The following is a 22,927-nucleotide window of genomic DNA, read 5'->3' on the forward strand; positions in this document are numbered from 1 at the left end:
AGTAGTCATGCTTTAAGGAGAATGGAACCTTGCGCGCAGAAAGCAAAAGTATTCCCAAAAATCTTCCTGAATATTCCAGTCAGGCACACAAGCACTAGTTCCTCATCCCCACAACCCTTGCTATCTGTGCACAACTATGTGATTGGATTTTCAGAACAGTTAGACACAATGTGACTCTTGAAAATTTTAACCAAAACAACATGTAGATATCTATGTGCTTATCTACTGGTTTAGATGCACCCTGTTCAGTTCCTGATAAGTGATGAGCCCCCACCTCCATTGATGTTGATGTGAATTCTGGGTGTTCAGCATCTTTCCAGATCTGGGCCCAAGTACTAGGGCTTTGAAAATTCAGCTGTTAATTTCCAACCTAGATTAAACCTAATATAGAAAAGTATTGAGTGTACAAACAATTGGTTTCAGAGGGAAGTTTTCCCTACATGATGATGATTTTTAGCATAGTTTTAAAAAAGAACTAGGTAAGTTCATGGAGGTTAGGTCCACCAATAGCTATTAGCCAGGATGGGCAGGGATGCAAAACCATGCTCTGAAGTGTCCCTAGCCTCTGCTAGCCAGATGCTGGGAATGGGTGACAGAGGATGGATCACTTGATGATTACCTGTTCTGTTTGTTCTCTCTGAAGCACTTGGCATTGGCCACTGCTGGAAGACAGGATACTGGGCCAGGTGAACCATTGGCCTGTCCCAGTGTGGCTGTTCGTATGTTCTTAAAAAATATCAAGATATCATTTAGAAAGATGAGTACTGCTTACCTAAATTTACAGACTAAATTAAACTGTAGAAAAATGAACTCACATGCTACAAAAATCTGAGGACACATATAAAAACGGTTTAAAATTTTGAATGGATAGGAATGAAAGATTCTCAAGTATTACACTACCTTTAACATGTTGAGTAACCTTTAAACACTATCACAAGGTGCCCCAGTTTTTGTGGAAAGAGAGAGCTTATTCTTCCTGTTCTATGACATTACTTAGTTTCTGCTGCATAATACAATGGTTCTTTTGTTGCAAGTTTAGTTGAGACTTATGGTCCAAGGCCCCAATCCCGCAAACTGCTCTAGGCCTGCACAAAGCCCCACAAACATCAGGAGGCTCCTGATGGGTGGAAGGGGTCTACATGCACAGAACAACTTGCAGGATACAGATTTCAGAGTAGCAGCCGTGTTAGTCTGTAACTGCAAAAAGAACAGGAGTACTTGTGGCACCTTAGAGACTAACAAATGTATTTGAGCATAAGCTTTCGTGGGCTACACCCACTGCATAGGATGCATGCAGTGGAAAATACAGTAGGACGATTTTATATACACAGAGAACATGAAACAATGGGTGTTACCATACACACTATAACGAGAGTGCTATTACCAGCAGGAGAGAAAAAAAAAAACCTTTTGTAGTGATAATCAAGGTGGGCCATTTCCAGCAGTTGACAAGAACGTGTGAGGAACAGTAGGGGGGAAAAATAAACATGGGGAAATAGTTTTACTTTGTATAATGACCCATCCAATCCCAGTCTTTATTCAAGCCTAATTTAATCTGGTATTCCTTCATTTGTATTATACAAATATTTATGATGGCACACTACAGAACCAGGAAACTGAAGTTGTGGAGAACAGTAGTTCTGTTAAAGCTTCCAGTACCACTGTTTTCTTGACAAGTTTCAGAGTAACAGCCGTGTTAGTCTGTATTTGCAAAAAGAAAAGGAGTACTTGTGGCACCTTAGAGACTAACCAATTTATTTGAGCATAAGCTTTCGTGAGCTACAGCTCACTTCATCGGATGCACGTTTTCTTGGGTCTATCATTTTTTTGGCACTTGCAGATTGATTATGCAGATGATTTTTGACCTTACAGGGCATATCCATATTCTGCAGTCTTCACTCGTAAAACCCCCCATTTGAGTAAATATGAGTTGTTTTGTTTGAGGAATTTGTGAAGATGATACTAATTTAAGTACTTTGTGTTAATTTACTTTACCACAAACAAAGAATTATTTCTCCTTTTGTCACCAGCTGCCCATCATTTACACATACATACAGGAACTCATAAAGCAGTACCCCTAAGGGTTGAGTTAGCAACTGCAAGTTGTGTTTTTTTAAACAGATACAGAAAGAATGTGCTCTGTAGAACTAGATATATGATTTTGCATACAAGGATTACACGGATATGTCCAATAAATTTAACATATGTACAGTCTCTGTATCTTTTCTTTGCCAAACAAAATGATATAAAATCTGGCCCTTCTGCTGGCAGCTAGTGCTTTCATCTCATGTACAAAATCACATTAAACTTTTATTATGGCAGGAACTGGGGCATCCCACCAAACCTGGGGGCTCAGCTAAGAGCGAAAAGTAAGGAGTGGGGCATCACAGATTCTCTTGAAGCGTCTGGAGTATGGGAAGGATGCGAAGTAGACCAAGCCGGGGGTGAGAAAGGACAGGCCCTCAAAACTCTACTGAAGAGCATGTCAGGAAGAGAAAGAAATGGGATATCAGGGCCTAAGTCATAAAGCGTGAGGGGATTAAGAACAATTTGAGGCATGCTGGTGCCTTGAGGGGCAAGTGGGCGTGAGGCAGGACAGGGCAGTACATTCCCTCAGGGGAAGAGGCGGGTGTGTGGCAGATGGATCTTGGGCACCAAAACCCCTATAGTACACAAAGGTGTGAGAAGGAAGAACCTAGGGCATCACGTTTCCCTCCTGGGGAGCATGTGGGTTCTGTGGGTGTGAGAAGAGGAAAGCGCCACCCTGGAAGGGAAGCTCAGGCAGCGGAAGCTGCTGGGTTGTGCCTGCAATCGGAGCGTTGCCCCTTTAATTGTGTCCCCAGCCCTCGGGCGTCTCTGTCCAACGCCCACGTCAGCAAATACCTTTTGTTTCTCTCACGTTCGGGCTTCCAGGCTTTGGGGCGGCGGGACCCGCCACTCGCACTGAAGCCACACAGAGCCCGGCCCGCGGGTTCGGGGATCCCGCCTCCTGCTCTCTCCGGCCCGGCGGCTGCCGCCCGCGGAACCCAGCCGGTAAGTGGCGGCGGCGCAGCCCGCCGGCAGACCGGCCTGGGCGTTGGGGTGCGGGGGCTGAAACGGCCCCGGAGCCAGCCGAAGGCCGGGGGCGGCGAGCCGCTCCCGCGGGCTCTGACACGAAGCGGGCCGGGGCCCTTCGGCGGACGCTCCCGGGCCCAGGCGCTCTCCGGAGCCGAGCTTCAGCCCCGCGAGAGCCGCGTTTGCCGAGAGACCGAAGCGGGCGCCATTTGCAGCCCCGGGCGCGGCTGTGAGGGGCCGGGGCCGGCAACAAAGGGCTGGCGGGAAGCGGGTGCGGGGCGAGAGCAGGCGGAGGGGGAGGCGGGTTCGCACGCAGGCAGCCAGACCGGGATCGGGGCCGAGCGAGGCGGCGCGGGCAACGCCGGGCGCGGGCGGCGGGTCTCGGGGGGGGGGCGGGGGCCCGGCGGGAGCCGCACAAAGCGGGAGGCTTGAGCCTGAGGAGAACCCCCGCCGGGGCGAGCGGGTGTCGGCGCTGCAGCCGCCCGGGCAGCCCACAGGGCCCTGCCGGGCTTGAGCCCCACGGCGCCTGGCCCGCTGGCGGCCGCCGGCTGCCCCCAGCTCCTGTCGGGCACTGGCGCCCCGGCCGCTGGGGAGGGCGGCCGGCACTGCGGGCTCCAGTCGCTAGGCGCTGCTGCCCCTGGTCGCTGGGCGGGCGTGTCTCGCGCCGTCGGGCGTCCCTGGCTCCCGATGGCTGAAGGACCAATGCGGACTGGCCGCGCGGGTGAGTGACAGCGCCCTCCGCCAATGTCACGGCGCGGGAGCCCGGCCCGGCGGCTTCGGTGCCCGTGGCGAGTTTGCTGCCGCGGCTGCTGGCCGCGGTTTTGGTCTCCCTCCGTGCAGAGGATGTGACCGTCGCGGTGCTGGTCTCGCTCCTCTCCTCCCTGTGCTGATGTGGGCTGTTCCTTCGGAAAAAGAAGGAATGGTCTCAGTGCATACTGTATTTCCGAAAGACCGCTGCTTTTAGAATTGGGTTCCGCAACTCTGGTTTACATGTAGCATGTCAAGATTGTAATTATTCTTTATTGTAGAGCAACGCTTCCTGTTACCCTTTTTTTTGGGATGGAGATTTCTTCCCATCAGTTTCATCTCCTGCAGCAACTAAATGAGCAGCGCAAGCAAGATTTATTCTGTGACTGCTGTATTCTGGTTGAGGGGAAGGTTTTCAAAGCACATCGAAATGTGCTGTTTGCCAGTAGTGGTTATTTCAAAATGCTCCTTTCCCAGGGCTCAAAGGAGACAAGTCAGCCAACGACTGCTACCTTCCAGGCATTTTCTCCTGACACATTTACAGTTATTCTGGATTTTGTGTATTCTGGCAAACTCTCTCTCACTGGCCAGAATGTCATTGAGGTCATGTCAGCTGCTAGCTATCTTCAGATGACTGATGTTATTAGTGTTTGTAAGACCTTCATTAAGTCATCACTGGACATCAGTGAGAAGGAGAAGGATAGATATTTCAGCCTGTCAGACAAAGATGTAAATTCCAATGGTGTGGAACGCTCATGCTTGTATGGTGCTGACTGGAGAACAGAAAACAGTCCCCCTCATTCTCACTTAAATCCTGATCAAGGGACTTGTGTGATGAGTGGAAATGCTTGGAGCAATTTCAGCTACTATCCAACTTCTCAAAGAAATTCGCAGCAGCAGCTGGCCAAACATGACCAAAGGCAGGATTCCATTAAAAAAACTAGACATTTAGGATTGCAACAATCCTCTGACATTCCCCATTATAAATCAAGCAAGCTTGAAGACCGATCCTCAGACCCTACTAGCCACATTTCTCAATCTGAAGAGGAAGTCCAAATTGACACAGAAATTGACTCTGCCCATGCTGGGTACCAATATGGTCAGGGGTCCGATGTGATGCCAAGGAGCTTGGCTGTGTCACAGCAAGAGCATGAATCACCCCATTCTTCTAGCAAGTCAAAGTCCTCAAAAGCAGATGAGCAATATGGCAACATGCCCTCAATTTTAGGTGTAATGGGGAGCTGGGCTGAAGGTAAGAGTTGGTCATTTGTACCTCTCCCCTCAGTTTCTTTCAAAAATGTTGTTGAATCTTTACTGTATGAAAGTTACAATGGAAAATTTATATAACAATCTATTATATCACCAGCTCTATCAATGGGGAAGTATGTGTGACTGCACCCAAAATGCAGGGGGAGGGAATACATTCAGCTGCATTGCCTAGAAATGCAAGATTGGAAAGTAACATTCCCTAAGTGGTACAACTCTGTTACGGCTACCTACAGTATCTTTCTACTTTAAGTCACTAACTTTTGAATTGGTTCTCAAGTTTTGGAAGGATTCCAAAATGGGGTGAGTTTCACAAAATTAGAGCTCTCACTTCTCTTCCTCTCCCACTGTAATTCTGTTGCATTAACCCCTATGCCCTTAGGTAGACACAGAAACAAAAGCCATGTAGCAAAGGTATGCAACAAACTACTAGGGATCTTGGGATAGGTTCTCAGCTGGAGTAAATTTGTAGCTCCATTGACCTATATTCCCTTTATTTTTGCTATATCTTTTTAAAGATATGGTGACCAGAACTGAACACTATTTCCTAGTGCAGGTGTACCATCCGACAGTATTATCTTTTTACATTATTTTTCAGTCCCGTCCTTTTACATTCTAATACTTGTTGCTTTACCATTGACTTCTGCTCAGTATGCAGCATTGCTGAGCTGTCCATCATGATATCCAGGTCTTTCTTTCCTGAGGGTTTACAGTTAATGTGGAGCACTGTACAGTGTACACACCGTTCCAACTCATGAACTATGAGCTGTTTGTGAAAGCACACTCTCAGTAGTTGATTTTAGCCACAATTCTCTTTTTAGTAGAGAGAATATCACAAGAGACTACTAGTTCAAGCTGGAACCAACGTGGGGTTGTTTTTTTCCTAGGAAAGGTATGTAGGGTCAAAGTCTTAAGTTCTTATAGAAGTATTAGAATTTTGGCAGAGACTGGCAGCTAAATCAGGCCAGCCTTTTCAGGTCTCAAACTTTGTGATTTTTTTTAATTTATTTCTGTTGATTAAAACTTCTCATATGTCCATGTTCCCAAAACATCTTTTGAAATTATACTCTAATAATTGGACTCTCTCGTGAGTTTTTGCTTTATCACCTCTTCCTTTGGTCATAATTATTGTGCATTACTAATTGTAATGTAATGTTCTGCTAACTACTGGGCAATACAGGCAAAGTAACTTTACAAAATTGAAGTTTTAAGTGGCAGGCAACCAAACACTAGAGATCAGATATATGATCTCTTAAGATTTACCAACCAAAGATTCCTGTGGAAGGTGAAGGGTGTCAGAATGCAGTTTATTTTATCTTGTTTCACATTCTGGGAAGGCACTGGCTTCTTTGCTCCTCACATTCATGCAACAGAGCAGAAGTAGGTGTTGGGATTCCGTCCAAGACCTCTTCCACTTGACTTATCCAGAACAACTCATCCAATTCTAGAAGAAAACTTCATCCAGTTTTCTGGAATCCAAAAACTCAGTCTGACTCTAGCTGGTCACTCAAGTTACTTTTTTAGGATGTAACAGCTCTATGCCCACGCTAGCCAGGCCCAGACACAGGGGTTTTAGGTACAGGATTATACCATGATTCTACATCATATCACACAGTACACAGTTTCCTAGCTACTAACATTTATGCTTTTTGAATCTAATCGGTTTACACATTGTACGGATCGAGTAAGGACCAATCATGTTGCAGATTGTGTAAAGACCAATCACTTATGTCCCCACCTGATTTACATTTCAAGCTTATCAGTTCAGCATGTTCCCACTTATCTCATCTAGCCCAAAAATACCATCTCCAGCATAGCTTGTCACACCCTTGTTTACAGTTTAGCCTTGCACTCAAATCAAGCTATATGCAAGTTTACTCATGCCAAGCAAAATCTATGCTAATAGTAGGGAATCTTGTTCCTCAAAACCACTTTACTGTTAATTGCAATCACCAGTCAAAGAACACTCCCCCTATCCCCATCATGCTTTTTTTTTAAAAGAGCCTGTGGAGGAAGCGAGGAAGGTCATGGTGATGACAACTTTATAATGTGGTGGAAGGGCATAGCAATAGGAGAAAAGATACCGGTGTTCTGTTTCCAGCGGTACTGCTGACTTGCTGTACGATCTTAGGCAAACCATTTAGGTCCCAGTCCTGTAAATACTGAAGTCAATAGGACTATCCACATGCTTAATTAACTGTAAGTATAAAAAAAGGGTTGTGTGTTTTTTGTTTTTTTTTATTAAAGGATTGGGGCCTAAAGCTGTTTATCTGTAAAATGGGGATAATAATGCTTATTCCCTGGTGAAAACCATTATGAAAGTGCTATGTAGTTGTTTGCCATTGTTAACCTAAAAATTGGGGGCGGGAATTAATTCCCTGACATATTTTGTTAATTACTGCTTTGGCATTTCAAGCTATTTTATTTTTGAGGCATGAACTTTGTATATTTACGCCTCAGTTCTTCTGCCTTGATCTGCTGGCAGTGGAGCTGTACAGTATAACTAGGAAAAAGAAAAGGAGTACTTGCGTCCGATAAATTTGTTAGTCTCTAAGGTGCCACAAGTACTCCTTTTCTTTTTGCGAATACAGACTAACACGGCTGCTACTCTGAAACCTGTCAGTATAACTAGTAGAAATGCTAATCTTTCAGACACTAACATTACAAAGGTAGTTAATTTTGAATGGCTGAAATAGCTATCTTATCAAACTCCATTGTTACTATAATCAAAGTGTTTGTCCAGGCTGGCTTATAAACACTAACCCTTCAGTGGCTCCCTAGTTTCATCCTGCAAGTTTGGTCACTATCCTTTATTTTTATTCTTATCCATTCTAGTATAGCCAGTTGTTGAGTCCTTTTCTTTTATTCCACTGCTACATATTTAACATGAAAAAACGATGACATCCTGTGGAACTGAAGGGTTGACTCTGAAAGATTTGTGATGTTAATTCACTGCTTTTTATAGTCAACATAACTTATAAATTAGAAAAAGTATTTTAGAATTTGTCATATTAGACCTGTTATGATATTTTTCAGGTTTTTAATAGGATTGTTTTGTAACAGATGATCTGCCCAGGATGAGATTCAAGTGCCCATTCTGCACCCATGTGGTGAAGCGAAAAGCAGACCTAAAGCGCCACCTTCGTTGCCATACAGGAGAACGACCTTATCCATGTGAGGCATGTGGAAAAAGATTTAGCAGGCTAGACCACCTAAGTAGCCATTTTCGAACAGTATGTATTTTAGACAAAGACTGCATGGTTTCATTTAATGCATGTACAAGTGTATGTCTTGGAGTATAATGTATGGATGTATATTATTTTACATTACTCAATCTGCTTGGCATGATTATGCCATTTTTTTTTAAAGCAAGGTTAATATAAAATGGCACTCTAGTGGTTTAAAAACATGTCAACTTGAAATTTAATCCTTTTGAAAAGGGATGAATTTCATCCTTGTTTAGAGGGCCTGCAAAAGGGCTACGTACAATTTAAGACCTCCAAATAGGGTATAGGCCTTGTGTGAGCCCTTTGGAGATGGGTGAATGTTGCTCAAAAGGAATTGAAAGTAGTATTTGGCACTACTCCTACCCCTTTCCATTTCTTTGTCTTAAAAATCACTTCTCCCTCTTCCCTGTTGCTCTGTGAAAGACTCCTATAAATGAGGAAACAAACTGACTAACCAATTTGACTATACAAAAAGTAAAACTGCAAATACAGAATTTTTCTTAAGTGTTAGTACAGTAATAGGTAGACTTGCACACAAGTGTAGCTCTTTTAAATTTTGGCTTTGTTCCTTTAATCCCTATTTAATTGTCTTTTAAAAATAAGTTCAGGAATAAGGTAAAACTGGTGGTACTGGGGGAAATAAGCTGTAATATTTGAGAAGGGATCTGGCAGGGTGGATGGAGAACCTAGAGCGGGGTGGGCATACTTTTTGGGCTGAGGGCCACATCTGGGTGGGAAAATTGTATGCAGGGCAGGGGGTTGGGGTGCAGGAGGGAGTGCAGGGTGTGGGAGGGGGTGTGGTGTGCAGGAAGAGGCTCAGGGCAAGGGATTGGGGCAGAAGAGGGGTGTGGGGTATATGAGGGGGCTCATGGAAGGCGGTTGGGGTGCAGGAGGGAGCTCAGGGCAGTGGATTGGGGTACAGGAGGGGTGCGGCAGGGGGCTCAGGACAGGGGGTTGGGGTGTGGCGGGGGCTCAGAGCAGGGGGTTGGGGTGCGGGGTTCAGCAGTGGGCTCAGGGCAGGGGGTTGGGGAGCAGGAGGGGTGCAAGGTGCAGGCAGGGGACTTAAGGCAGGGAGTTGGGGGGTGGGGATGCAGGAGGGGTTCGGGCTCCGGCCTGGCACCGCTTACCTAAAGCAGCTCCAGGGTGGCAGCAGTGTGCACCCGGGCCAGGGCAGGGGCCTCACGCCACGCCACTCCAGGAAGCAGCTGGAACCACTTCCCTGCGCCCTTCCCCTTCTTCCTCTGCCCTCCCCCCAAAAAAGACTACCACTCAAACCAGAGGACTTCATTAACTGTCAACTTACCTCATTTCAGGCCCAAAGCTAACTGTTTTCCACACACATTTGGCACCTTCTCGTTTATATTGTTGAAAAGTTACAACAGAAAAATAATAATGAAACTTGTTATTTACCCTTAAGGAATTAATCCGACATCCATCTTAATGAATGAATAATTATTTTGTGTCACCTATTTATTAGGTTCATGTTTTTGGACCCTGACAGGTTGAAAATTATGTGTGTCAGTAACATATAGATCTGTAGGACGATTACAGAAAGATGAAATCAGATGATCTGTGACAGAAATCTTTGGTATACATACACACAAGCCTGTATGCTCTCCCTCTTCGTATTTTTATTTAGTAAATTTTGTATTTGAAAGTGAAATCTGAAATTGTTGAATGAGCACAGTTCTGTCATACTACTTAAGTAACAAATCACAATTTTTTGTTGCAGATTTTTTTAAATTCCCAGTTATGAAATAATAAAGCCAGAACTCAGTTCACTGGGGGTGGTTAGAATTTTCCTATGCTGCCTGGATTCTTAACACTAAAAGTTTAATTTCTCAACCAGGCCTGTCCTTGAGGACAGAATTATAAACTTTAAACTGAGACAGAACTTTTCAAAAAAGGCAAGTGCTCTGTAGTGTTGAGATCACAACACAGGGTTTTCAGCTCCCCTGTGAATCTCCTTTTGGGCTACTCAGTAGGTTTGTTTAAATCAGCCTAAATTAATTTTTTTTATAAACTTGTGAAGCACAAAGTTGTCAAATGATATCTGACTGCCTCTTCACAACACAAGAACACAGAACTTGTTTGGCTATCCTACTCTTATGGAGGAAAATACCAGCTTTTATCCATTTCAATTTTCACAGATTCATCAAGCCTGTAAGCCAATCTGCAGAAAGTGTAAGCGCCATGTGACTGAGCTGACAGGGCAAGTGGTCCAAGAGGGGACAAGACGTTACAGACTCTGTAATGAATGTCTGGCTGAAGCCGGCATAGACAGCATCCGCATTGACTTGGAGGCTGAACCACAGCTTGAATTTCCACAAGAAGGGGATAAAGATTCCAGGTGGCACTACAGTGAAGACAACAGATCGGATGTGGAGATTGTGGAGGATGGGTCTACTGACTTGGTCATCCAACAGGTTGATGATAGTGAAGATGAAGCAGAAGAACAGGAAGTAAAGCCAAATATTAGGTAGTAGTGAGTGAACTGAGAATTAGTAAATCTCCCCTCTTACATTGACTTCCAGTGTCTTGACCATTAGCCCCCAACCAGCCTGTTCTTAATATACAAAGATCTACTATATTGGCTTCTTATGAACTTGTCTAAACTTGCATGCGTTTATGGACATGCCATTGAGTCCATTTTGAATTTTGTTACTCAAAGTATCAATATTTTGCTTCATTAGAAACAATCCATCCTGCGATGGAATAATGGATGAACAATGAAACTGAACTACTACGATAACTTTATAGCAGACAGTGGGTCCCTTCTCAAACCTTTTTCGTTGTGGGGAGGGGTAAAAAACACTTTAAAATTTCACATTTCACTGTAAATTACCCTATTTTAAAACTTTTATAGGCGGCGGGGGGGAAGAGAGCGCGGAGTTTATATCCAGTATCACCTGGTGACAGCTAAGTATAACAGGGTAGCCCAGTACAGAACATAAACAAAATTTTCTTTAAAATCCAGAAATGAGGGTGCCCTTCCATGGAATTTAATAACTTCTTGATATCAAGTTTAGAGAAGCCAGGAAAAACTTTCAGAAATATTGTATATAAAATGTTTTAGATGTGATAGCACATATCTGGAAAAGCACTTTTTTGTAAAACTTCTAATAAGAAAAAAACAGTAGCAGACCATTCATTCAGGAAAACTTTTTCCCAGAAAATAAACAAATGGATATAACTTCTAGTCAATGCATCACAGATCAAGTGATGTCTGAGAGAAATCATTCATTGATACTGCTAAATGTCTTATTCACTTTGAAAATCGGGAATACTCGTTCTTTCCATCAAAATCCACTCAGTCTTTTGTTAACTACCCAAGGAAAGCAATTTTTTAAAATAATGAATTTTTGTACTTCTCAAAAGTGCCAAATTGACATGACTGAGAATTGTATGTAGTGTAGTTGTAGCTGTGTCAGTCCCAAGATATTTAGAGAGACAAGGTGGGTGAGGTAATACTTTTATTGGACCAACTTACGTTAGTGACAGAGACAAGCTTTCGAGCGACACAGAGCTCTGACCTGAAGAAGAGCTCTGTGTTGCTCAAAAACTTGTCGCTCTCACCAACAGAAATTTATTATAATATAAAATATATTGTCTCACCCACCATTACTGAGATTTCTTAGTTATAAGAACAGGTACAACGCTACCAATGGCAGTTCAAGCTTCCCAAAACTACTGTAAAGTAAACACCTTCAGGGGTGAAAAGGGTTGTTTTAGCCTTCATGCTAGTTCCTTCCTTGTCCCCTCATTACATTTTCAACAATGGTCTCACAGCTAACTAACCTGTACACCTGGTAATTAGAAACTGAACTAATGCAAACTAATTTTAATCTAAGCCACTGAATATTTTGGTCCATAGTGATCTGTACTCAATTTGAACTGGTAAGTTAAAGGTAATGTTCCCAATGTCATTCAGTCACCAAGAGGACCTTGTAATCTTCTTTTCCTAAGCTTTCTCAGTGAACAATATACCCTGAAAACATACATACAATTTGTTACTTTGTCTACAATTAGAATACAAGAGGTGATTAGTGCCAACCAGAGAATGCTGCTGAGACAAAATAAGCCACTTTTACTCTCTGATATAGTGAGTTAACCAGCACTGCAAACATGAAACAAACACATGCATGCTACTAGTGTGCTTTTCTACAATCTCATTTTGAACAGAAATAATCTGTAGTTGGATGATTTAAAGATAATTGGACATAATTATTAAAAGCTTCATCCTGCCCTCATGGAAATTACAGGTGTTATCATTTATTTCAATGGGTGCAGGATTATGCCCTAAATTTCTATTTTCCATAAATCCTTGCTTGTCTGAATTTTTCTCTGATAGTAAATTGCAGGTTTTATCTCTTTGCACTATATCAATAAGCATGCTTGCCTGACGTCTAGATTAACTACAGCAACATTACAAAAGTGTACTATTGTAACTTCTCTACCCATTTACATCTTTACATAAGTGGATTTCAAGTAGTGCTTTTTAAAGATGCGTAATCTTAATTTAATATCTGCATTACCTGAGAGAGCAGCATTTTCTTTTTGGGATGTTGATAGCTAGCAGGAATGTTAAATGAAAACCTGGGCAATGCCTTCCTGGAGATCATAGACTGGGTCCTAAATTTCTATACTGGCAGAGGCTGAGAGCAGTCCAGAAGTAGTATGCTCATCTTCTAGGGAGAAGAATACCCTCTTTCGCCTTTGTCTGCCTCAGAAACAGTGTTCACTGCCTCAAGAGAAAGCCTTGTCCGTTCTTTTTCATATGGCAGAATGGGATGACCAGAGGTGGGCTCTGATAAAACAGGGAAGTGAAAGGAGATTGCTTATGGGCTCCTATAGCTGATTTTAATTTTAATTATAATTATTCCAGATTTTCTCCTGCTATCACCTGTTTAAATTTGTTTTATGTTCCTTTTCACGCAGAAATTTGCACAATGGGTTTGCTCTGAAACTGCACAGAAAACTCTTAAAGTTTTCCACTTTCCACAAAATTCCTGTAGTGGCTGGCAGAGGCAAGAAATCCAAGCAGACTTCTTCCATTTCTGCCAGAACTCCTAATATACTACAATTAAAACTTTGTAAAATATTCCATGACCAACCTGAACTAACTTTCAGACCTAACAAAGGAATGAAAATAGAGAGACTGAATGGCTTCAGAGAGCAGTTAATTTAGTAATTTGCTAACAGAAACCTGATTTACAGGTAAGAGGGAAAACTCCTGTTCAATCAGTAGTCAGCCACAATAAATTCCAGTTAGTAATAAATTCCACTGTGCCAGAATATTGAGCAATCATAGGAAATGATGGGGAGAGGGCTTTAGGGCCACGCACATAACCTGGGCTACATCTGCTGAGGATGACATCTAGTGTGTAGCCTATTGCAATGGTTTTCAAACGGCAGGTCGTGACCCAGTACTGGGATGCGGCGGCTCTGGTCAGCACTGCTGACTGGGCCGTTAAAAGTCCTACCTGTTCTGACGCTTCGCTGTGCCACAGAAGCAGCCAGCAGCAGGTCCGGCTCATAGGCAGGGGGGTCACGGGTCTCTGCGCGCTGCCCCTGCCTGGGCAATGGAACCTGGGGGGTGGGGGTGCCTGTGGGCGAGCGCCACACAGCTGCTTGTGTGCCTCTGCCTAGGAGCTGGGCCTGCTGCTGGCCGCTTCTGAGGCGTAGTGTGGTCCGCAGTGCCAGGACAGGCAGGAAGCCTGCCTTAACGCTGTCGCTGACCTGGAGCCGCCTGAGGTAACCCCAATCCCCAGCCCTGAGCCCCCCCAAACCTGGAGCCCCTTCCTGCACCCCAAACCCCTCATCCCCAGAGTCTGCACCCCCACCCCTGACCCCCCCCACCCCACCCTGAGCCCCCCAAACTCAGCCCCCACCTGCACTTCAATCCCTGGCCCCACCCCAGAGCCCTGACCCCCTCCTGCACGCCAACCTTGGCCCAGAGCCCCCTCCAACACCCTGAGCCCCTCCCACACCCCGAGCCCCTCCTCCCCAGCTCAGTTGGGTCACGGGCCATCAACACTTTTCTTCAACTGGGTCGCCAGAAAAAAGGTTTGAAAACCACTGGTCTATTGGGTATGTGGGGTTTTTCTTTTTAGAGCATAGACATGCTGGTCTGAGTCAGGATATTTGATTAGATGGACATTTATCTATCTCCAGGAGTGGTCAATAGCAGATGCTTCAAAAGAAGGTACAAAACCCCTGTAATGGGCAGGTCTGGAACAACCTGCTCACATGAGGGAAATTTCTTCCCAACACTAGGCAGTTAGTGGCTGGCTGTGTCCTGACGCACAAGGGTTTCTACAGTTTTAAATACATTTATCCAAGATAATGTAACCAGATGTTTTTATTTGTCATGTCTAGTCCATTTTGAAAATTTTATTAAGCTATGAGACTATCTTGAGGCAGTGATTTCAACAGGTAAACATGTTTTGTATTTTAAAGTATGTTTTATACTTGCCTTTTTAATTTGATTTATTCACATATTTTTGTACTGCAAAACATGGTAAACAGAAGTGCCTGACACTCTTTATCATTCATCATTTTACATACTTTATCATGTTCCCTCTGTTCCTTTTCTAAATGTAAATGGTCCTAATTTTTTAAACATCTCCTCTCATGAAAACCTTTTGCTTCTAATCACTTTCTTTGCATGTTAGGTAGTAATGTCATACAATTCTTCTCCAGAAGCCCCCTCTCTTTATGCCCAGAAAAAAAACCATAGCCTGGCTGAGCAAATTTTAATGGAAATGGGGCTGATACCCTGCTGGCTTCATAGGACTGTTCAATAGAAAAAGTAACCTATCTGGCAAAATCAACTGATTGTAATACTCCCTTCTTGGTACTCTGCCAGACTACAGATAAGTCAGCTGACTTCCTGCACTTCTAAACATCTTGAGAAGCTGTTCACAATTGTCACATTGACTTCCTCTCCTGTCAAGGACATGACTGGGATGTTAGCGGTCATGCCTAATGGTCAGAGCTACGGGAGTAGCCAGGCCTGGAGGTTAGAATGGAGCCAAGTTGGAGTCAAGATTCAGGGCCACAGGACATGTAGGGACAGAGGCAAGAGCAGAGCTGAGGGGCACAGCCAGGGGTCAGAAGCCAAATGTCAGATCCAATGGGTGAGCCGGAGACTTGGTCAGGAAGCGGACCCAGACTTCTCAAGGGCAGGGACAGAAGCAGGTACAGCAAGCAGGATCAAGTGCAGTTGCAGTTAGGGAATGCGCTGAGCAGTCAGCAAGGTCTGGGTATTGCTGGGTTAAACAGTAATTAGCTCTACCCCTCCATCAATTAGGTAGCCTGTTAAGATCAGCTGTGTCCAGTGTGGTGGTAGGAGACTGTCCCTGCTGCAACTGGCTCCTTGACAGTACTTCCCCCATCTAAGGGCGTGGTCTTTCTGGCTCCTTACCTTTCATCATGAGTATGAGCTCCAGAGCATGGACATTCCCTTCTGGTTCCCAAGGTTGTTCTTTGTGGCCATAATTCTCCCCCTCCACCAGGTAGTAAAGTCAATCTCGGATTCGCTTAGACTCCAGGATTTCTCAGACTTTGTATTCAGCCTGACCCTGAACCTTCATGGGAGGATAGTGGAGTGGAGCAGCCAGGGAAAGGATTTTCTGTGTAAGGTTTCAGGGGGTCATGCGAAAAACTGGGTGGACTTTCAGGGATTTGGGCAGCTGGCTTTGGCATGCTACCCAGCTGATTTGTTCAGTAATCTTGAATGGACCCATGTATTGACAGTCTAATTTGGCATATGGGCAGGAGGATTTGAGATTTTTAGCAGACAGACTTTATTCCCCCACAGTAAGTGTTGGTGCAACTTGGTGGCTTTGGTTAGCATGATGCTTGTATGTTTCCTTGGCAGCTTACAGATGCTTTGTAAGTTCCTGGAGAACTTGGTGAAAGTGGATAATGAGATCTGTTGCAGCAGGAACTTGAGAGTCTGCAAGAGTGACTAGATTGAGACAAGGGTGAAAACTAATGGGTATAAAATCTACTGTATTTGGAGGTAAGGATCGAGTTACTGTAAGCAAATTTGGCATATGTCAGGAAAGTGACCCAGTCTTCTTGGCGGTAGTTAAGGAAGTATCGACAGTATTGCTCGAGGATTTGATTTTACCTGCTCTATCTGCCTGTTGGCCTGCAGGTGGTAGGCTGAGCAGATGAAGAGTTTAATTCCAGGAGTTTAGAGTTTGCCCCAGAACTGGCAAGTGAATTGTGGGCCCTGATCAGATACTATTCTAGTTGGCAATCTGTGGAGATGAAAAACATGGTTTTGGAAAAGGGAGGCTGTTTCCTCAGTGGTGGAGGGAGTGAAAAGAAATAGTGTGCCATCTTAATGAAGAGATCAACTGCAACCAGGATGACAGTGTAACCTTGGGAGCGAGGTTGTTCTACAATGAAGTCCAACAAGACCACACAGCAGGGCTGAGGTGGGGTGGGCAAAGGCAAGAGTAGAACAAGCAGTTTAGCATGTGGGCACTTGATCCAAAAGCACAGGTTGCAGGAGCTGACTTTTTTTTTTTTCTTTTCTTCTTCCCCTCCCCCACATCACTACTCACCCCTGGCCATCAGAAACTTCATACCACCAAATTCTGAGTTTTATGGAAGCCAAAATGGCCAGCCACTGGCATACCCTGGCAAATTCTCAACACTTCAAGTCTGGGTTGACATTTTGGAATGTAAAAGCACTTCTCATGATACAGTAGACCATTGAGCAAATGGAAATCCGAGTTGAGCAGGGTGTCAGAGGTATCCCGCCTCTGACAGATTTTGGCCGCTTGCTGGTCTTTTGGGAGTAGCGTCTGAATAAGGGACAGCAAATCCTGGGCTGTGGTTCCACAAAATTAGCTGATCGTAGCACAGTGGCTCGGGAAGCAGTGTTCAGTTCGGCATATTTGTCCGTGTGGGAAAGGGCATCTGCTTTCCCATTTTGTGACCCAGGGTGGTAGGTAATGATGAAATCAAACCTGATAAAGAAAAGTGGCTAATGGATCTGCCATTGATTAGGATTATGGGCCTAAAAGATATTCTAAGTTCTTTGAATCAGTAAGACCTGGACTGGGTACCAACCCCCCTCCAAAAGATGTCTCCATTCTTCGAATGCTCTTTTGATTGCGAGCAGCTCCTTGTTCCAGATATCATAGTTTTCTCAGCAGTGGTTAGTTTGTAGGAATAATATACACAAGGATGGAGTTGGTTATGGAGGCCTTCATTTTGCCCATTTTGCCCTGATTGTGAAGTTTGAGGTATCTGCTTCCACAGTAAAAGGTTTGGCAGAGTCTGAACGCACAAGAACAGGAGCTGAAGTGAAACCTTTATTTAGCTGATCATATCTAATCATATCTCTGCCAATCAGACAAAACAAAATCATTTTTGGAGGAGTGCAGTTATCATTGACGCTAGCTGGGAGAAGCCTTTCATGAAGTGCCAACAAAAATTGCTAAACTTCCTTGACCTCCTTTTGGGGCATTCCACCTAGTGATGGCAGACACTTTCCATGGGTCCATTGTTAGGCCTCCTGGAGAAATTATGTAACTGAAGAACTTGTCAGTGTCCTTGTCAAATTCACATTTTTTCAGTTTGGCATAGAAGTCATTCTGGTGAAGTCGGACAAGGAAAACATGTTGCTTGTATGTTTCTTTGGCAACTTCCAGATGCTTTGTAAGTTCCTGGAGAACTTGGTGAAAGTGGATAATGAGATCTGTTGCAGCAGGAACTTGAGAGTCTGCAAGAGTGACTAGATTGAGACAAGGGTGAAAACTAATGGATATAAAAATCGACTGTATTTGGAGGTAAGGATCAAAGCTTCTGGTCTTTGAAGAGAAGAATATCATCTAAATAGAGAACAATAGAACCAGCATGTCCCAGAAAAATTTGTTTACAAAATGCTGAAATGTGGCCAGAGTGTTACACAGCCCAAATGGCATATCTAAATACTCAATGTCCATATTAAGTGTGGAAGAGCCAGAATTCCACAGCAAGCCTGGTGACTGGCCTATTCACCAGGCATAGGTTCTGAAGTACACTCTCGGAAGTGCAGGGACAATTCAGGTAATCGAAAACATGATCTTGGTCTGCAACCTCTGCAAGCTGTCCATTACCTCTGTCAGGAAGAGAGAAGCCCTAATGGACTTCAGCCTCACAGCCAAGCCCAGTCTTTGGTCTTTCTCTCTTGAGCTTCTCAAACTGTCAAGGACACAACTGGGCCATGGGTGGTCAGGCCTAATAGTCAGAGCCATGGGGGAAGCTAGTCTGGAGTTTAGAGCAAAGCTGAGCTGGAATCAAGAATTGGGGCCATGGGACATGTGGGTGCAGAGTTGACCGCAGAGGGTCAGAACCAGGGATCAGAAGCCAAATGCCTGAGCCAATGGGTGAGCTGGAGACTTGGTCAGGAAGCGAAGCCAGGGGTCAGAACCACGGGTGTCCAGGATGAAGAAGGGTAGGAGCTGAACTGGGCACAAGAGCAGGCGAGGCAGGAGCAGGCACAGAAAGCATGACCAACCACAGCTGCAGGCAGGGAATGCATTGAGCAGCCAGTGAGCTCTGTCACCGAATTAAACAATAGGTAAGTCTGCCCCTCCATCAGTCAAGAAGTTCTAGCTATCAGACAGCCCCTGTCGGGATCAGCTGTGTCTAGTATGTTACTAGCAGACTGCCACTAACTCCTACACCCACCCCAATTGGGTTTCTGTCCTCTTCACTCAAACTGCTTTCACCAAAGTCTCCATTGACCTCTTCCTGAGCAATTCTCCATGCCAGTATTCCATCTTGTTTTGACTTGATCTTTTCCACTCCCTTTTGATACTGTTAATCGCTCCCTTCTCATGGACATTCTATCCTCCCCTGGTTTTCTTCCTACTTTTTTTGACCAATCCTTCAGCATCTGTTTCAGCAGATTCTTTCTTTCCACTACTGCCCTCTATGGAGGACCCCCATGGCATTGTCCTGAGCCCCCTCTTCTTTTTCACCTACACTTTGTCATTAGGAGACCTCATCTATTTGCTCTCAGTTCTAGTGTGGCAAAATAGACTCCTCTTCCTCTATTCAATCTCTCATCACTCACTGGCATTTCATTGTAGGTGGCCTGCACTCCTTTCAAACTTCGCTGCCAAAACTGAATTCTAAACCTCTTCTCCACCCCACCCCACCCCCCATCTCCATTCCTGAGCAACACCTCCATTCTTCCTGTCACCTAATCTGCAATCTCCAGGTCACCTTTAATATATTTTTTTCACTGTCTCCCTGCACATACGGTCCATAGCCAAATCTGTCACTAAAATTCTGTCTTTCCTATCTCAGCAGCCTGATCACTTGTCCATGCCCTAGAATTTGAAGAAAAGTTTGGGGAAAATGACCACCAACCACAAGAGGAACGAGAGACAGTGAGCCTCCCTCTGACTTCTTAAAAGTGTATCCTACTTAGTGAGAAGTATAGAAATCAATGCAATGAATGGTGATTTAGTGGGTTAATGGACATAGTCCACCTAATTCTCAGTGGAAAAAATTGGTAGATACCACTGGTAAGTCTACAAACCTACTGTTTTCTCACACATATCCCATTGTCCTCTATATACCCATCACTTTTTATAAAGGCTAGACACACACCATGTTTAAGGGCATGCCCCAATTGCTAAATGATTAGTTGGGAAGAAGCTTCAGCTTTGAGCAATTTATTTCATAATTGTTCACTACAGGGCTTCTTGCTCCATCCTCTGAAGCATTTGGTGATGCTGCTCACTTTGAGTGACTAGACAGATTATCTACTGGTTAGATTCAGTATGTTAATTCCTATTTTCCTCTGTCTCCCTCTTTCTCCACATCTCTCTCTCTCTCCTTTCTTGGCATAATCGCAACCATGGTCACACAGGAGTACTAATTTGGAGCATCTTGCAGTATGCAGAATAGGATCATGCTATTTGAACCATCTGTACAGTAGCTATGGTTCACAAGCAGGCTGGATGTTAAATCTATAACAGTCTCAACATCTGAAGATCTTTTAGTATGCAGATCTCAGCTTCATTGTTTCCAGGACACCTCTAACAAAATATGTTAGAAAGCAAATGCAGAGAATAGCCTTCATAATAATTTTTGTTTCCTAGCCTCAGAAGAGATGTTTGTTCTTGATTTTTCTTAACAAGAAACTGTCGTCATTTTAAGTAATGAACATACTTTGGACTTATATAACCTTTCAACAGAGTGTTTTAAAGTGTTTCAGGAATTGTTATGTAACTAACATCCTTCAATTCCAATCAGATTAATAGTTCCACAAAGGGTAACTTACTTAAATTGACTTTTAAAGATGAGTTGCAAAAAACAAAACAAAACCGGACACTAACTGAATAGAGTGATATGCTGAATTCCTTACATACTAAGGATAAGAGGAGTGTTCAGCAAAGTTATTTTGAATGCATCAGTTGCCCTGAAGCTGCACATTATTATTCCTTCTCTTTTACAATGTATTATATTATACCTGCTGTATAAGTTCACTGAAAGAGAGGCCTTTTCAAGACTAGGAGAAAAAGCACCTTTTTCTCAATCAAGTTATCTTAACTCTATTGAAAACCCCACTTAAAACTCGTTTCCCTTTGCACTGAGCAGTTAGCCAAAATTCAGGGATTTGCAGAGTTTTTAGGATCAGAAATTGGTGATATTGTTTTGCAAAAAAATACATAATATCTTGTTTCCCTGAACACCGTAACAAACAACAGTTTCTTTTCTCAGAAATCCCCAAGTCTGCCACTCCAATCCCCAAGAAACCACGTCCCTCTGCTTCCTTTCAGGGTCATATTTGCAACTCCTTGTCCCATCTGGCTTTTTGTCTCCAACACACACTACCTGTAGCTCATATCCTCACCTAGATCCTGCATTTCCAACCAGGGTTAGCACTCTATACAAGTTTCAGAGAGCAGCAGTGTTAGTCTGTATTCACAAAAAGAAAAGGAGGACTTGTGGCACCTTGGAGACTAACCAATTTATTTGAGCATAAGCTTTCGTGAGCTACAGCTCACTTCACTGGATGCATCCGATGAAGTGAGCTGTAAGTCACGAAAGCTTACACTCTATACAAGTTAGCCTTGACCTGCCATGTGATGTGGTAGCTGGGGCAGTAGCCGCAAACCTTGTAGCTATTTTTACTACATAAAGGGGCTTGACTGCCCCTCCTTTTGAGCTTGAAAATGCTTGGCACACCCATTGGCTTCAAAGAGGCCTGAGATGGTCTATAGACTCAAGACTCCAACACAGGTAGCCATAAACACCTTTCAGCATAATTTGAATATAGGTTTTAATATTTAGGCTATAACTTGACCTGCAAAAATCAAACTAAAGGTGTTTGACTGTATCTATGTTGGTATTAAGTGGGGTTTTCAATTGATTTAAACTAGCTCCATTAAGCTAACTTAATTCGGGGCGGGGGGGGGAGTACCCTTTTCTCCTAATCCAGACGAGGCCACAAGTAAGCATCAGAGAAATTAAGATGGGAGGTGGGGTTTGAAGACTAAATTAGGGTACAACAAAATAAGGTAAGTAAAACCATTTGGCTTCAGTGGACTATGGGGGTCAGACAACACTAATACATTGCATGATTTTGTTCTACATACAGTAGGAGGCACATGTGTGATTTCTGACCATTTAAAAATAAATTTAAATTATACACTGAGTGCCCAAATAGTTTATTTTGTGTCTTTCAGCATTTATAAACACTGAATCTAAAAAACAGTTGTCAGTACAGTACTTAAATACTTTTCAAACTAACTATAACATAGATTATAGGGATTCCAGCTGAGATGAAGCATTAAAAAGGGAATCAGCTGTCAATTTCTTAATTTATATAGAATATTTTAGGAATGATCAAGGAAGATGGGCAGAACACTACTACTACTGCGGGAACACTATAAAAGAAGGGCTGCATGATCTGAATACCCATTTGCTAAACCAAAATTATGGACAGAATGAAAATGACCCTTTTATAATTCTAGCAAGAAGTGTACAGCTGAGAACCTGAAACTTCCAAATCTCATCTACTAAATTGTGCTTCAATACAATCTCTCCCCTCCCTGTGTGTTACTAAGAATTTTTGGGTCATTATTTTATACAGTGCATGCATGTCAATTGTCCATACTTCTGCAAAATCAGAACTAATCGTTATGCTAATGAGCAGAGGTTTTTATACCATGTTACTTGTCCAAGAACTGTTTCCAGTATTGTTTTTTTCAAAGAAAAGAAATACCCAACATCAAACTAGCACTGTCCTTTATTATGCACATAGTGACACCTGAAATACAAAGTAAGACGGATAAACTTTCGTGAGCTACAGCTCACTTTCCGATGAAGCGAGCTGCAGCTCACGAAAGCTCATGCTCAAATAAGTTTGTGGGTCTCTAAGGTGCCACAAGTCCTCCTGTTTGTATTTGACACGTACACTCTCCCCACCCAAGAAACCCTGGATATTTGACATTTTCACCTTGTTCAACAATGACCGCGCTCCACCGGTTGCGGGAAACCGCGACATGGGCTCCCCGGGGGGAGGGCGCCAAGGCCAGCGCAACCCGAGCGAAGCGCCAGGAAGCGGCCGGGCTTGTGCCCGCTGCGAGCGGAGCGTTGCCCCTTTAATT

General features: G+C 43.8%; 1 protein-coding gene across 1 annotated transcript; it reads left to right on the plus strand.

Annotated features, from left to right (window-relative positions):
* Positions 1 to 2,950: 2,950 nt before the first annotated feature.
* On the plus strand, positions 2,951 to 14,915 carry LOC140900405 (zinc finger and BTB domain-containing protein 8A-like). Its single transcript, XM_073317654.1, has 4 exons — positions 2,951 to 3,033; positions 4,083 to 5,053; positions 8,131 to 8,300; positions 10,445 to 14,915. Exons 2-4 carry the CDS (start codon positions 4,114 to 4,116, stop codon positions 10,775 to 10,777), a joined length of 1,443 nt encoding a protein of 480 aa, XP_073173755.1. The 5' UTR covers positions 2,951 to 3,033; positions 4,083 to 4,113; the 3' UTR covers positions 10,778 to 14,915.
* The last annotated feature ends 8,012 nt before the right edge of the window (positions 14,916 to 22,927 follow it).

The sequence above is a fragment of the Lepidochelys kempii genome, chromosome 19, assembly GCF_965140265.1.
Source record: "Lepidochelys kempii isolate rLepKem1 chromosome 19, rLepKem1.hap2, whole genome shotgun sequence".
Taxonomy (NCBI): domain Eukaryota; kingdom Metazoa; phylum Chordata; order Testudines; family Cheloniidae; genus Lepidochelys; species Lepidochelys kempii.